The sequence below is a fragment of the Orbicella franksi genome, chromosome 1, assembly GCF_964199315.1.
Source record: "Orbicella franksi chromosome 1, jaOrbFran1.1, whole genome shotgun sequence".
In the NCBI taxonomy this organism is placed as follows: Eukaryota; Metazoa; Cnidaria; class Anthozoa; order Scleractinia; family Merulinidae; genus Orbicella; species Orbicella franksi.
In genome coordinates this window covers 24,629,364-24,644,869 of record NC_138145.1, presented here as the reverse complement: position 1 = coordinate 24,644,869, position 15,506 = coordinate 24,629,364, and the positions used below count along the sequence as shown (strand labels likewise).

The window sequence follows — 15,506 nt, the reverse complement described above, 5'->3', positions numbered from 1 at the left end:
TTTTTTTTCAGGACTTTTTGTGATGCTATACATTTTAGTTAATTCTATCATGTAAACTACATGTACTATCAATGGACAGTCATTAACAATTGAAGAATGAACACTTCAAGGTTATGAATGATGTGCTCACTGTTTTGTCAACTGTTTTTTAAATTAAGTTATCAAATATCACAGACAGTGTTCCATGGCATTTCCAAACACTGAGACACAAGTTGAAAATATGACATTTAGTGGAGTATATATGATAATTTTCAAGGTGCTTGGAAATGCAAGGAGACACTTTTTCCAGTCTTTGAAATATCTTCTCAGTTGAAACTAAAACTAAGGAGAAAACAGGGAAATAAAATTGTGAAAATCTATGCTAATTAAGATCAGATATCCAAACACCATTACGATCATGATTTCCTTTCTTAAGACGTGATAAACTATTAATGTATGAGAATAGATGGGAAGGGAGGTTGGTGGGTGGGATGTGTGATGAAGCACTGCTTCTCATGTTTGATGTATATGTGGGAATTAAGGTGCAATTTTGTATAGCAATCACTCTGGAGTAGTTTGAAATGCTTTGAGAAACTGGTGCTTTACATTGTTACCAAGACTGCAGTGGTTGTAGCATTTTGTCAGTAAATCAGTCCTTTTTAGTGAGGTTGAAGAGACAAAGTGATATGATAATGCTTGTCTCAGAGGTTTGTGGTTGTGTTTCAGGTAAGGTGCCGTGTATTGAAAACAGTAAGCATCAAATTGTTGCTATCAGCAAACATCTTTGTGGGGCTGCCACAGGTGAGTTATGGCAGTTTACATAATTTGTGTTGTCTGGAACATTGCCATACCCCTTCCATGGAAGGTTCAAGGTTGACCTCCCGCTCCCCTGTAAATTTTAGTTTAGCTTCATACTTTCCTTTATAATTTTGGCCGGGCTCTGGATTGAGCTCTCTTGGTTTGAGCCCTGGCCTAGGTCATTGCATTGTGTTCTTGAACAAGACACTTTACTCTCACAGTGCCTCTCTCCACCCAGGTGTATAAATGGGTACTGACAAAGTTAATGCTGGGGGTAACCCTGCAATGGACTAGAATGCCATCCAGGGGTGGGAAGAACTACCGTTAGTCACTTCTTGCTGCGTAAACGGGGATAAACTCTGGCAGTATGGGCCGCTCGACTGGCATCATGCATACTTAAGCTTTTCTTTTTAGACTTGACTCTAAGATGCTTGATGGAAACGCTAAATAATTCGGGAGAGAGATCAGGTCAACACACAATTGCGGAAAAGGGCACAGATGATAGGTTGGTGTTGTTAAGTGTTACATGTGACTCAGAACTGGGTGTTTGCTACATATAATAACCATAGTGATTGCTGGTAATGCATTATCCAGGTTATGACAAGTAAACCAAGCAAGACAGGCTTGGAAACCCAATAACACGAACTTTATGTCTTCAAGTCGGCCTGTATTGTAATTCATTTTCATTAATCACTCTCACTTCCTTACTGGTTTCTCTCATTTGATCAGCAAAACTTCAAAGCCATAAAAACTGTTAGGTATTAAGCATCTCCAAATCATTTTGAGCATAAACTGGTCTTGCATAATGAAAACACCCCCCTCTCCCTCCTCCGGAAGGGATGCTAAGCAACAACAACTTTATTTGTACCCAGCAATCACAGGTTCTTCCCAAAATTTTCTTCTACACTATACAGCGGCCTTAGTGGTTTCTTATCGAATATTTTGATGCATAAATCTATACTCTAAACTTGAAATTGTTATTAGAAATGGAAAATTATATTCTTTTCATCTTAATAACATACAGGGAAAACAAGAGGATGAAGTTATCTCCCAATAGCAGCCGAGTGGAAGGTGTGGTATTGGCCTTGTGTTGCCACCACTGTTGTTCTTGGCCTCAGTATGTTGGTCGGCCTTTTCTTCAGAATCTTGGCTTTACAGCAGAAGAATTCCATCTGCTATGTTGTCTTAGTAGCTGGGCGACCTGTGGTATAAGCCTCAAGAAACGACGCAAAGAATTTGCTGCACAACCTTATAATAACAGAGGTGACAATGCTTAGCAATGCTTAGCCTTAAAGTTTAGTGATGAAAGTTGGCCTCGAGGTTATATCAAATTGCTTTGGCTTACGCCATAGTTTTTGAACAGAGCAAGACTCTATGTCGAATACTGCAGACTAATGGCAGGATCATGAACAATTCGGACAGCCTGAAAAAAGATTGGAAACGTTGTGAGCTGCTTTTCAGACTCGGAAAACCATTTGGGCTGGGTCGTTCAAACCCTGATTAAGCTAACCCAGGGTTAGTGAGAATTTTGATTTCAGTTTTGTACCTTTTAGTGAGATTTTCTCTTTATTTTGTTTGTCCTTCAAATTTGGGTTTGAATACTCTTAAACTACGCAGAACATTAGCATTTAAAAAACATTTTTTTAAAAGAAAAATCAATATTGTAATATTGTATTATATAATTGATATTATAACCGTTTTACCTTTAATCCTGAGTTAGCGCTAACTGGCTTTCGAACAACCCAGCCCTTGTCTGGATTACTTCGTTAAAGGAGCACAGTCACGGTTTGCGCATATTGAAAAGTTTAGCCTCAATTTTTCAAATTCGTTGTTTGTAATCCGTGTTAATCTTCTCCATCCTTAGCCATCCTTGTTCCTTTATGATTTATCATTATGTCTTTGGTGTTTGTCTATCTTATTAAACTGTTATTTTCAGGTTTCCCACCATTTAAAGGTAATTTTGTGTGTGGCCAAAATAACTCAAAATACCGTGACTGAGCTCCTTTAATACCCTGAGCTGGTATTAATTCTTCAATACAGATGTTTTTCACTGCTTCTGTTTTGTGTAGTTTGAGATTATACAAACTCAAAACTGAAGGACAAGCCATAAAACAGAAAACCTCACCAAAAAGTCACAAAACTGAAATAGCATTACTCAACAATATTGCTAACGCATGAAACATCAGCTGTTTATAAGCTTCATTTTATAATATTTAGTTTCACATGTGAAGCTAATTGATTTTGAGGTTTGGAGTGTTGCTCCAAGTCTAATAAGCCACTTTCGATATATTAAAATTCAGCTTGATAGCGAGGCCTAGAGGACACAAACAAGAGAAATTAATAAACATGTCATTCAATTTCCTTTGTTTGTGTCCTCTAAACCTCACTGCCAAGCTGAATTTTAATATATCGAAAGTGGTCTATTGTATATGTAACATCTGCATCAAAGAAGAGATTTTCGTTCTAGGCGTGATTCTCATTTTGTTTTCTGTCTTGTGGTATATTACATCCTGGAATTGAAGACCAAAGAAAAATGATCGATTTTTGTATTTGGGTACAGTATTTGCCCCACTGCTTGAATTTATGTTTAGTTTTTATCAATGTTTTGAGTCGATAACAAAGACAATGATAGTTGCGATAGTGATATTTGGTTTTTATCAATGTTTTCAGTCGATAACACGGACAGTGATAGTTGCGATAGTGATGGAAATGAGGGAAATATTTCAGAGGATAAAGGAAAGAGTCAGAGCGACGATGAAGACAGGTAACTGGCTTGAATTCCACGAGGGTACAGTTAGGCTCCATATCTGTCACGCTCTCTTGGGTCCTGTTCCCAAAGGTCATCCCTGAGTAGGGCCCAGGCTAATTTTCCTGAACAGCAGCTGGTAATCGAGCTAGGGCACACTGCACAGTGAGAAAAGCTAAGAGGAGATTTTAACCCATGAATTTAGCGATGCTGAACTTAGTGGCGCTGATGTGTAGTGCACAGAAGGACTTGGCTGTATACCAGCACTGTGTCTACAAGGTACATGTAGCTATTTGCCTGTCACCATGAGGCTTTATAGCTCAGTTGGTTACCAGCTGTTACCAGGTAGCGCTGCACGGGTTCAGATTCAGATTTCTAGTGCTTTTACAGTGTTGCCTATGCAGACAGCATGTATCGACATAATTTTTTTAGCTCGCTATGAACCAGTGGCTGTCCAAGGAAGGGATTGGTAACTAAGTGTTGTTTTCTATAGTATGATCAGCCGTGTTAAATTATATTTACCCAGGGTATTGTCTAACATCTGATGTGCCATTTGACTCTTTCAATCTTTTCATGTGTTATCAGTGAGTGAACGCGGAAGCAATGAACGGGTATAGTGGTGGACCGAAATTCACTGGCTTGGTTCCAGTAAACTTTAAAATAGCGCTTATTGTATCTATGCACATTAATTTCTGCATAATTATTAGGAGACAGTCAACATTTCGTAACCATTGTTGTTCGCGTCGGAACTTTCAACAAAGTATTTCTCGCTCCTCTCAATCGAAATAGACCTTCTAAAGTTTTAAATGGGCCACAATATAGATAACCTACGAATGCTTAACGACCGGAAAGAGGACAATGAAAATCTCAAAATTAAAGTAGTGAATTAATCTAACATTCAGAAGAAATTTGCAGAGAAGGGTTAATAATTACGTACCAACAGCAGACTAAAGCTTACAACATTCTGCTGTTTACCAATACAAGTCGCATTCACAAGTGACCTGGCGCGTTCGATTTTAGGTCTGTTTGTGCTCACCGAATCTTTGTACTGAACAGATGGCACGATAATGTGAAAGATGGTTTAGTAGTCTGAGAGCAGTTTTGTATTTCTAACTACCTCACTAATACGTGATGTGCACTGATAATGCACCATTATTCGTTGACTCAGTTTAATGATTGCTTGAACAATGCGCTTATTTCTCTTACTCATATACATCTAAGTCAGAGCGAAAATGTAGCTTTGCAATTAATCAGTTGCAAAAGGAAAATCGGTTGTAACTCAGCTGGTTCCTATTGCTTTCTACAATGTTCAACTGATGCAAATTTGCGTCCTCTTGTCACCGGTTGAATGGTGAAGTTCCATATCTTTGCACCATTCTTTGAGTTTGCTCTACTGTGCTCTTTGGCCAACGCGACTTTTAAGCGACTCCAAGGACTTTCCCGGGCTTTTCACCCTGGACTTGCATTTTCTTCAAGTTCTGATTGGCTTCTTGGACTATTTGGCCCACGCGTTTGACATTTTCCCCCGCTTCTCACCATTGACTTGCGTTTCCGTTGAGTTTTGATTGGTCTACTCTTCCATTTAGCTTACGCGACTTTTCCCGTGCTTGTCACCCGTGACTTGGGTTTTCTTTAAGTTTTGATTGGTTTATAGTGTTCTTTGTCGGCAAAGCGATTGGTTTCTGTCTTGTTTTGGTTTGAGGCAGTCATGAGAAAGCCAGGCTAGGCCAATGGATGCCAAAAGAGAAGCCACAAAACTCTAAAACAATGTCGTTTTTCTTTCAGATGGTCGCATTACACCGTATCTGAGAGAGAAGAAATAGGTCGACAGTGTAAGCGGCTCATAGATGCTGGCCGTCTGTGGTATCTGGAGTCACATGATTTAAATGCTAGGCTCGCATTCTATGTCGACTCCACCGTTTCGCTGGAAAACGCTGTTCTTTTAGCGACTCCGAAGACTTAACTTTGTCGAAGAACAAAATAGATTACATAGAACTCCGCTTTAGAAAATGTATGTTGCGGAGGGGAACAATAACGTTATGTTTCTATGGGTGATGCAAGCATACTGGCCGTCACTGAACTGTCCGTTTGATCGTCAGGATGGATGCCACCTCTCGGATCCCCGTCGGCCAAGAGGACTGGAATTTAGTTAGGACATGCCTTTATGCATAACCGGTTGGCTTTCACTGATATGCTTGCCAAGAGGATGGTGATTCTGGTGGGTGGCATTTAATGCTGACTATCCGTCCATAGCGCACTAAATTTAAGTAGTTACTTGCTCGCCATTTTGAAAAGGTTGCTTTCATGCCCGTCCCTCTTCACTCACTCTTCGTCTCTCACCAGTCCATTTTCTAATATTTTTTGCATTAAGGTTGCAAACGAATGTAAAATACCTTAACTTTACAAATGAAGTTCTCACTGTCTATAAGCTAAAAATGATAGTAAAAATAAAAATAAACATATTGACACGTGCCGGGATAACTAACTTCAGTTATAACAACTGTTTCCAATGTAGGCCCTGTGTAAACAAGAAGATCTGTTAGATCTTAAAACCGCGCTTTTAAAATTGAACTATTTTCTTAGCACTACAGTTGCAACGCAGTGTACATTCGAAAGTAATCCTTGATGATTCATTGATTACTGTAGACATCACATCACTTGATCATCACAGACTGTACTATTGCACCATCAGTCGTAGCCGTTGCGAAATCTCCGATGACGTAATAGTGTTAATCTGGAACTTTCCTTGGGATATGTATGGGCATGAAGATACGAACACTGTTAACAACAGCTTTCTTTCTTAAAAGTCAAGTTTAAATTTAATATTTTCCTTGAGTAAAGGGCTAGCAAAGAAGTCACACGAGTCACATAATTCAAGAATTGCGTTATCGACGGCTATCTTTAGTACGGTGGTTATTTCCCTACCAATGACGTAATCATTGCATGTCCTGACATGTTCTTTGCTTGGCTTGCAAATATTTCATTTTCCTTCCGATCTATGAACTCGCTGCGATGAAAGAGCCAAAGAATTTACTTCATTTGCCTAAAACCACAAGAAATACTCGCAAACTTGCAAATAAATTAATGACCGTCGCTTCTGGCGAAATAAACTTGCAAAGTAAACACGATCTTATTAGTCACGTAGCGAAAGTGAAAGCTGCAACGTTAACGCATTCCATGGCTGACGTAATACCTTTTTTTAGCGTATTTATTAATCCCTTTGAATCCAACGCTTCGATAAAACCAAAAGAAAATATATTTTACCCACAACAAAGGAAACAATATCCGTAAAATTATCCGTGTATTAATGTTTTAACAGCTTCTGGCGGAAAAAACATCACACGTTGCGTGACTCGGAATTTGGCCGAGCGGAGGTCTGCGTCTGGTCGCCGACAAAAAAACAAAACAAGAAGATCTGTTAGATCTTATAACCGCGCTTTTAAAATTTAACTGTTTTCTTAGTACTACAGTCGCAACGCAGTCCATATTCCAAAGCAATCTTTGATGATTCATTGACTACTGTAGACATCACATCACTTGATCAACACACACTCTATTATTGCACCATCAGTCGTAGCCGTTGTGACATCTCCGATGACGCAATAGTCTTAATCTGGAACTTTCTTCGGGATATGTATGGGCATGAAGATACGAACACTATTACAAACCGCTTTCTTTCTTTAAAGTCACAATTAAATTTAATTGTTTTTTTCCCTTGAGTTAAGGGTTAGCAAAGAAGTCACACAAGTCACATAATTCAAGAATTGCGTTATCTACGGCTATCTTTAGTACGGTTGTTATTTCCCTATCAATGACGTAATCTTTGCACGTTCTGACACGTTCTTTGCTTGGCTTGCAAATATTTAATTTTCCTTCCGATCTATGAACTTGCTGCGATGAAACAGTCAAAGGATTTACTTCATTTGCCTAAAACCACAAGAAATACTCGCAAAATTACAAATAAATTAATGACCGTCGCTTCTGCCGAAATAAACTTGCAAAGTAAACACGATCTTATTTGTCACGTAGCGAAAGTGAAAGCTGCAACGTCAGCGCATTCCATGGCTGACGTAATACCTTTTTTCACCGTATTTATTATTCCCTTTAAATCCAACGCTTTGATAAAACGAAAAGAAAATATATTTTACCCACAAAAAAGAAAACAATATCCGTAAAATTGTCCGTGTATTTATGTTTTAACAGCTTCTGGCGGAAAAACATCACACGTTCCGTGACTCAAAGTTTGGCCGAGCGGAGGTCTGCGTCTGGTCACCGACAAAAAAAAAAATAAATAAACCACGGGTAAACCTAGAACCGCGCTCGGCCCATGGCCGCGCGGTTAAAAAAACCACGGGTATACCTAGAACCGCGCTCGGCCCATGGCCGCGCGGTTAATAAAATAAATTTTATGAAATAAATAAACAAGAGAAACCTGTGACGATTGAACAAAAGACTAAGACCAAGGTCAAATACTGCTAATTAAGATCAGATATCCAGACACCGTCAAGGTCATGATTTCCTTGGTTTAAGCTTGAGAATTCTTGTTTGAAATCGGTAAAAGGATGACTAGAAGTGCTTTTCCACTGAGGAAGAGCGGGAGAAACTACATAGTCATTGCTTCATTCATTCATTGCTTCTTTCTGAAAAGATTCGACATCATAGCTGACCCAGTGTGAGAATATTTGTCGCATAGTCACTCACGACCGCTCATTGGAGTGACAGTTGCTCTGGGCGAACACCTGATTCGTCTAAATATCATTATTAGACCAAAAGGCCATTTCGAGTTGCCTATTGCCTTTCTGTCAAAACGAGTGTTCGTGCGAAACCATTCATATGAAAAGGGTTTCATTTTCATGTAAATCAAACTCATTTTCATATGAAAGGTTTTGCACGAGGACTCGTTTTGAAACAGAGGTACCAGGTAACTCGGAAATGGCTTATTTCTGTTGTTTGTATAGGTGATCACACGGTTTCAAGTTCGATTTCGAATTAATTTCAGCTTTTTGAAAAACTCACAAGTGCAAATTAATTCCAAATTGAACGAGAAAAACCGTATGATTACTTATTAATAATATAAACATGAAAAAATTAGCATGGAGGAAATGCCGAAAGATCTTTCTTGAAGCCATTTTTTCTCATTCTAGGAAACTTTTCCAAAGTTTCCGAACAAATTTTCTTCATCATTCTACGTGATATCATTGGCTTAGAAAATTTGCCATTGTCTTTCAGCCAATCATAATCCAGAATTAGAATGTGTAATTTGCACTGGTGTTACACTTTTTGCATTGTGTTACACTTGAACTGCACTGCTCTCAGCCAATCAGAATCGAGTAATTTTTTCATGTATATTATTATGTTGGATACTCTATTTGGCTGTGCCAAACAAACGAAAACGGCTCTCACATAGAGGGGTTTCAGCTTCGATACTTACAATTTACATACGGCATATATTTAGAGAGGCTACAACACCAAAGAAATGGGAAATCTGAGCACTTTAATTTAAAAAAGATTCTAATATGCACACTGCACGTATTATGTGCACTTTGCACATAATAACTTCTCTTTTTCCCTGACGTGTACAGCTTGTGTTTTCTGGCAGCACATTTGTCCTTCCTTTTCGATGATTATTGTTTTCATTTTAATCTTTATTTTCTGTACATCTGTTGTCTTAATTGTACTGTATTGTTTTATTGTCAATTAAAAACAAACAAACAAAAAGCAGTCAAAAATGTCACTTTATAACTCTTCGTTATACGAGTTTGCTATTCCACTGCATTCCGGCTTTTTTTTCACGATGGCCATACACAGTTCCTCTTTCTCTCAACTTGGGTAAATATTGACATCAAAGATGAACACACTTAAACTGGATGAAATAGGTAAAACGTCAGATTGAAACTGTTAACGTCTTATTCAAACTGGATGTAACAGGTTTTATATCAGCTTCAGACTGCATGTATCGGGTTTGACGCCACATGCGAACTGGGTGTAACGGGTTCAGTATTAAACCAGACTGGATGTAATGCCATCATCAGACTGGGTGTAACGCCATCCCCAGACTGGTTGCACTGAACAGGTTTGGCACCACCACCAGACTGGATATAAACGGTTCAATGTCACCTTCGGGCTGGCTGTAACGGGTTCACCGTCGCCTTCTTCCCCCGGATTTTAAAGCAAAAGAGAGACTTCCCGGATGGTTAAAGGCCACTTTCAAGCAGCATGACAGGTGTGCCACGGTTTCCTTTTTTCACGTGTGTTGGTTTCCTTCTTTTCCATTTCCTGATGTTATTTTGCTGCATCTGTTAATCCTCTTGCCGGTACTCAAACCCCCGCACCTGCTTTCGACTAGTGTTACCGTTGTCAAGATGAGTAATAACGTAATGGCTACCAGAAGGACCGAGGACTTAATCTCTGTTTGGAAACAGCTGTAAACAAAAAAATCGTCCATGAGTCTTAAAACTAAGGTGTAGCCTAATGGAGGTGGGAGGGAAGGAATTATTCCGAATTTCTTGTTTAAGTTATAAATTCAAAGCGGCGTCTAATCGACGATATGTGGTAATCACAAAAAAAGGAAACACAGAAGCAACGAGATGAAGCTGTAGTCGCGTCACGTGCTCTCCTCGTACCACTTCTTCGTCCAATCAGAATCAAAACCAATACCAATCGTGACTCGTTCGCACAAGTTTTCCTGCGCTTCGAGTCAGGTACATGTATTTACTTCGAGTTTTGATTGGTTCATTGGGTTATCTGTGTCCTTTGTGATTGGCTGGAGTTGGTTTTACGACATTCAATTGAAAACTGCTCTTAAGTACGTAAAGTTCCAAAAGTAGAGATCCTCGGTACTTTCGGATTTAACAGCCTTTACCAGTCAGTACTTTCGGAAGAGTCAGAACTTTCGTTGGTAGCTACTTCGGGCTGGCGAAAACATCGATTAGCTGACTGTGGGTCGATCAATCTAATAAAATAGGAATACTCACGAAAACAAACAGTCTCTGCTTTTATAACGACGGAAGGAAAATGGACTATCATTAACACTTAGAAAAAAAGGTGGTGGGTTTCTTAACCTCGCTAAATTCATTTTCATTATTTGTTCCAGAATTTTCTCATTTTGTTCCTGAAAAGGGGAGGATTCGGTTAAGGTTATCTATTTTTGTTGTATCTGTTATTTTGATTACTTCTAGATGACAACTCAAATAACGTTTAGGTCGCTACTGTCGTTATCTATGGAATGGTGCAGAAAATAACAACGTATCCATCTGAGATATTACTTCTAAGTTAAAAAGTTTGCCTATTCGAAAGTGACGTTTCAAGTGACGCTACGAATCGTTGGCCCAATTTGTTTGCTTTATTTGAATACATAACGTGCATGAAAATGAGCCCGATTTATACAATCTGTAGCAACACACCGATTTATAGAATCTGTTTAAACGCACGGATCTTTAGTATTTCCTTTCACGAAAATTTACACCCAAATACTATACCGTTGCTACAAATATTTCTGCCGGAAAAAAACCGATATCGAAATCCCAATTTGGAATCGGCTGACTTTTGGATTGGAATCGCGGGCGACTTCAATCCAACGAGTTGGTTCGCTTTCCGATTTATCTCATCCGGAATAGAATCGGGCCGAAAAAAGGGTACGTGTCAGTGAGCCTTTAGAATTTATATGATTCTATTCGGTCGTATAAATTAGCCTTTTTGCTTATAACACTGTTGCTCAGTCATTAAAACAAGAAGCAAAGGAAGGAAATGAACTGGCATTCTTTCACTTACATTAATATCGTTGTAAATGGCTTGCCTTGGCTTCCTCCGTTTGAAGACGGTTGTAAATGCCTGATGACACTTCTAGCGAAGCAGTTTATATTTTTTTCCGCGGCCGGTGCTATTGACAGCACGATCTGTATACTTGTACCATTTGTGTCGTCGGCAGACTCAGCTGGCAACTCATGCGGTGGCAAAGCTTTAGTTACAAAATATTTTCTTTTTGTTATCTTTCTCTCTTTAGCGCTAAGAAATTGTTTTTGGAAGAAGGAGATCTAAAAGTTTGACTTAACTTAACTTTGTCGAAGAACAAAATGGATTACAAAGAACTCCGCTTTAGTAAATATATGTCGGGGGCAGCAATAACGTTACGTTTCTATGGATGATGCCAGCATACTGGTCGTGACTGAACTGTCCGTTTGACTGTCCAGGATGGATGCCACCTCTCGGAACCCCCTCGGCCGAGAGGACTGGAATTTAGTTAGGACATGCCTTTATGTAGTAGCGAATCAATTCTTCTGTCTAAGGAACAGCTACTGATTACCGGTGACTTTAACAGCCATATTGATGCTGTTGATGAGCCTGACTCTCTCAAACTGTTGGATCTCTTGGAGTCTGTTGGTCTACGGCAACACGTCTCCCAGCTAACTCATGTTCATGGACACACACTAGATCTTATTATCACCCGATGGTCGGACCAAATCATCCAGGATTCACCACAAACTGATCGTTTCATATCAGACCATGCATCACTTCTTTGCAAGCTACTTCAAGATAAACCAGCTGTGACAACTAAGAAGGTCACTTACAGGAGGCTCAAATCAGTGGACCTGGATTCACTCAAAGCTGACTTAGCTGCCTCTGGATTGTGCCAAGAACAATCCGATGAGTTAACTAATGTCACCCCGGATGGAGTTGATGCGCTTTTACGTAACTATAACAAAACTCTGTCCAGAATGACCAATTGTCATGCGCCGTTAAAAACAAAGAGCTTGAGGGCTAGGCCGAGGGTACCTTGGTACAACGCTGACATAGATGCCGCTAAACGAATACGTCGTAAAGCTGAGCGAAGATGGAGAAAAACTAAATCGCTGTCAGACCTGATTATCTTTAAGTCTAAGAAAAATCACATGACTCATCTCATGAATCAAGCTAGACGGGCGTTTTATACCAACTTTATCGATGAGAACAGTGCCGATCAAGGAAGGCTATTTAGAGCTACCAAGAAACTCCTTTTCAGAAAGGATGAATTATCTTTCCTGACTATCATGACAAAACGGCCCTAGCCAATGACATCAACGGCTTTTTCGTTCGTAAGATCACCAGAATTCGTTCAGACATCGATGCCGCTGTTGTGGATGATGGAGTACCCACTCCACCTGAAGTAGAAGTCGTTCCAACATGTTTATCTTTAAGCGCCTTCCACCCTCTTACTGAGAATGATGTATGGGCGTTAATCCAGACGTCAGCTAAGAAGTCTTGTCTAACGGACCCCATGCCAACATCACTGGTCGTCGGTTGTCTTGATGTGCTCCTCCCCGTCATCAGGCGCATAGTTACCTCATCGCTGTTCTCAGGCTACTTTCCTGGTGAATGGAAGGAAACTCTTGTCAACCCCCTCCTAAAGAAGGCTGGCCTTGATTCGGTGTTTAAAAACCTTCGACCTGTGAGTAATCTTCAATTCCTATCAAAATTGACAGAACGCGCTGTATTTGACCAGACGTACAACCACATGATGGATCTTGGCCTGTATCCTCCACTCCAGTCTGCATATCGTAAATGCCATAGTACCGAGACTGCGCTCCTAAAAGTCCAGAATGATATACTAATGAATATGAACCGCCAGCACGTGACACTTCTAGTTCTTCTAGATCTCAGTGCGGCTTTCGACACGGTGGACCACAAAATCTTACTTCATCGTCTACAGTCGAGTTTTGGTATCACAGGAACGGCTCTGGAGTGGTTTAAATCTTACCTTTCTGACCGATCGCAAAGCGTCTTTTTAGACGGCTGTCTCTCTGAGAGTTCCAAGCTGCCACATGGGGTTCCTCAAGGCTCATGTCTGGGACCCCTGCTATTTACGATCTATTCTAGCAAGCTATTTGAGGTGATGAAGGATCATCTACCTGTTGCACATGCGTATGCAGATGACACGCAACTCTACTTGTCCTTCAAGCCCGACACCACATCAAGTCAATCTGATGCAATCGAAGCAATGGAACTCTGCATAAAGGCAATCGGAGCGTGGATGATTACTGACAAGTTAAAGCTAAATGACGACAAAACCGAATTCTTAATAATTGGTACACGACAACAGCTTAGCAAGGTGGACATCGAGAAGTTATCGGTGGGTGATGTGAGTGTTGCCCCTGTTGCTGTTGCAAGAAACCTCGGAACCTGGTTTGATACCAACCTTAGTCTAGTGACACATTACGAAGAATGTAAAGCTGCTTTTTATCATCTGCATAACATTAGACGTATTAGGAAGTTTCTTACGGTTGAGTCTACCAAGGTGCTAGTGCATGCCTTCGTAATGGGACGCATTGATTACTGCAACAGTCTTCTCCATGGTTTACCGACCACTCATATTAATAAGCTACAATGTGTGCAAAACGCAGCTGCTAGGCTAATTTGCTCGACTCCGCGTTTTAGTCGCATTACTCCTGTATTATATTCTTTACATTTGTTACCTGTCAGATTCAGAATTGTTTATAAGATTTTAATAATTACTTTTAAGGCCATACATGGCCAGGCACCGGACTATATTTGTAATCTTATTCGTGCTAAAAATCCCTCCCGGTATGGTCTACGCTCTAATTCTCAAGTTTTATTAGTACCACCATCCACGAAAACGAAGAAAACACTTGGTGACAGGGCATTTACTGCTGCTGCACCATCACTTTGGAACAAATTGCCGTGTGCAATAACAGATGAGGACAATTTTAACCATTTTAAGTCCAAACTGAAGACATTTTTATTTAGAAAAGCGTTTGAATAACTCTTGATGTTTTATATACATTTTGACTAGATCCCTTGCTTTTAATATTTTAATTTTTAGCTCGTTACCTTAGCCTAATGTACATAATTATTGTAAATAATTAGTTTTAAATTAATCACACTATTCATAGCATATCGTTTAATTTATATTACTCATATGGTTTGTTAGGCGCATTTGATCATATTCACATGTTAATTTGCGCCTTAGAAATATTAAATATTATTATTATTTATTATTATGCTTGACCGGTTGGCTTTCACTGATTTGCTTGCGATTAGCTTCACTCTGGTTTGTTCGCGCTTAGCTTGACTTTGGTTAGCTTGCGGTTAGCTTTTCATTTGACGGCTAGGGCATTTTACATATATCCTTTATTTTGACGCTATATATAGCTTAAAAATTATCAAACTCTCGGCTAGCGCCTCGTTGGTATAGTGGCGAGAGAGCTTGCACAGTGTCCCGCTTTCGATTCTCGGACGTGTTATACAAATTATTGTTCTCTTTCGTTACGTAAAATAGACTTAGTGTTAAAATGAGTAGTACATGTAAAAGAAAATTATAATGTAAGTGTTAAGAGGATGGTGATTCTGGTGGATGGCATCTAATGCTCACTGTCCGTCCATAGCGCACTGAATTTAAGGTGGCCGAACACAGCTTTCGTGTGCGCTTTGCTGATGCAATTCAGCGCGCGCACAAGGATTGGAAAAAACAAATATGCTGTCAATAGAGCGATCCAGCGATCAGTTTATTTACTCAACACCCGCACTATCTGCGCAATTTTTTCTATTTTTGAACGCAGTGTATTGATGGCTTTAGTCTTTTATTACAAAGATATATTAGAAACGGTAACGATGCAGAGAACCCAGCAATTCTCAGCTTTTTCAACCCAGTTAAATGCAGTGCATGCGCAGTTGCTCGTAAAATTGAGACCGATTGCTTTTGCAGAAACTTGCCAATTTCCACCGATCTAGTCATTAGAATTTCAAGAAATTTGGCAAAAAAATAGTTCAGAAAGCACGTGAATGATCTATCACAAAAAATCTGAATTTTGACGTAGGGAATTTTTAATAATACAGAACATGCAGTGAAAACGAGATTTTTCGCAAACTAAGAAAATGTGAAATCAAAAATAGCTCAAAATCTGTCTTACAGATTTTTATTTGACTTCGCATGAATGTTAAATCAGAGCCAATTTCTTATTCCTGAAATTTTGAGCTTGGGTCATACGGG

The 15,506-nt window shown here is 39.5% G+C and overlaps 1 protein-coding gene across 2 annotated transcripts in view; it reads left to right on the top strand.

The window, feature by feature from the left end:
- The window catches only part of LOC145498172 (tRNA:m(4)X modification enzyme TRM13 homolog), a 30,110-nt gene that overhangs the window by 8,666 nt on the left and 5,938 nt on the right, over positions 1-15,506 (top strand). Inside the window, exons 10-14 of one of the 2 annotated variants that reach the window (XM_081478061.1) lie at positions 706-780; positions 1,192-1,282; positions 1,802-2,040; positions 3,448-3,541; positions 5,309-5,716. In XM_081478061.1, the coding sequence (XP_081334187.1) occupies positions 706-780; positions 1,192-1,282; positions 1,802-2,040; positions 3,448-3,541; positions 5,309-5,486 (677 nt within the window). In that variant the 3' untranslated portion in view covers positions 5,487-5,716. Of the gene's footprint in view, positions 1-705; positions 781-1,191; positions 1,283-1,801; positions 2,041-3,447; positions 3,542-5,308; positions 5,717-15,506 lie in introns of those variants that run through there. The other variant, XM_081478071.1, reaches the window with a different exon arrangement.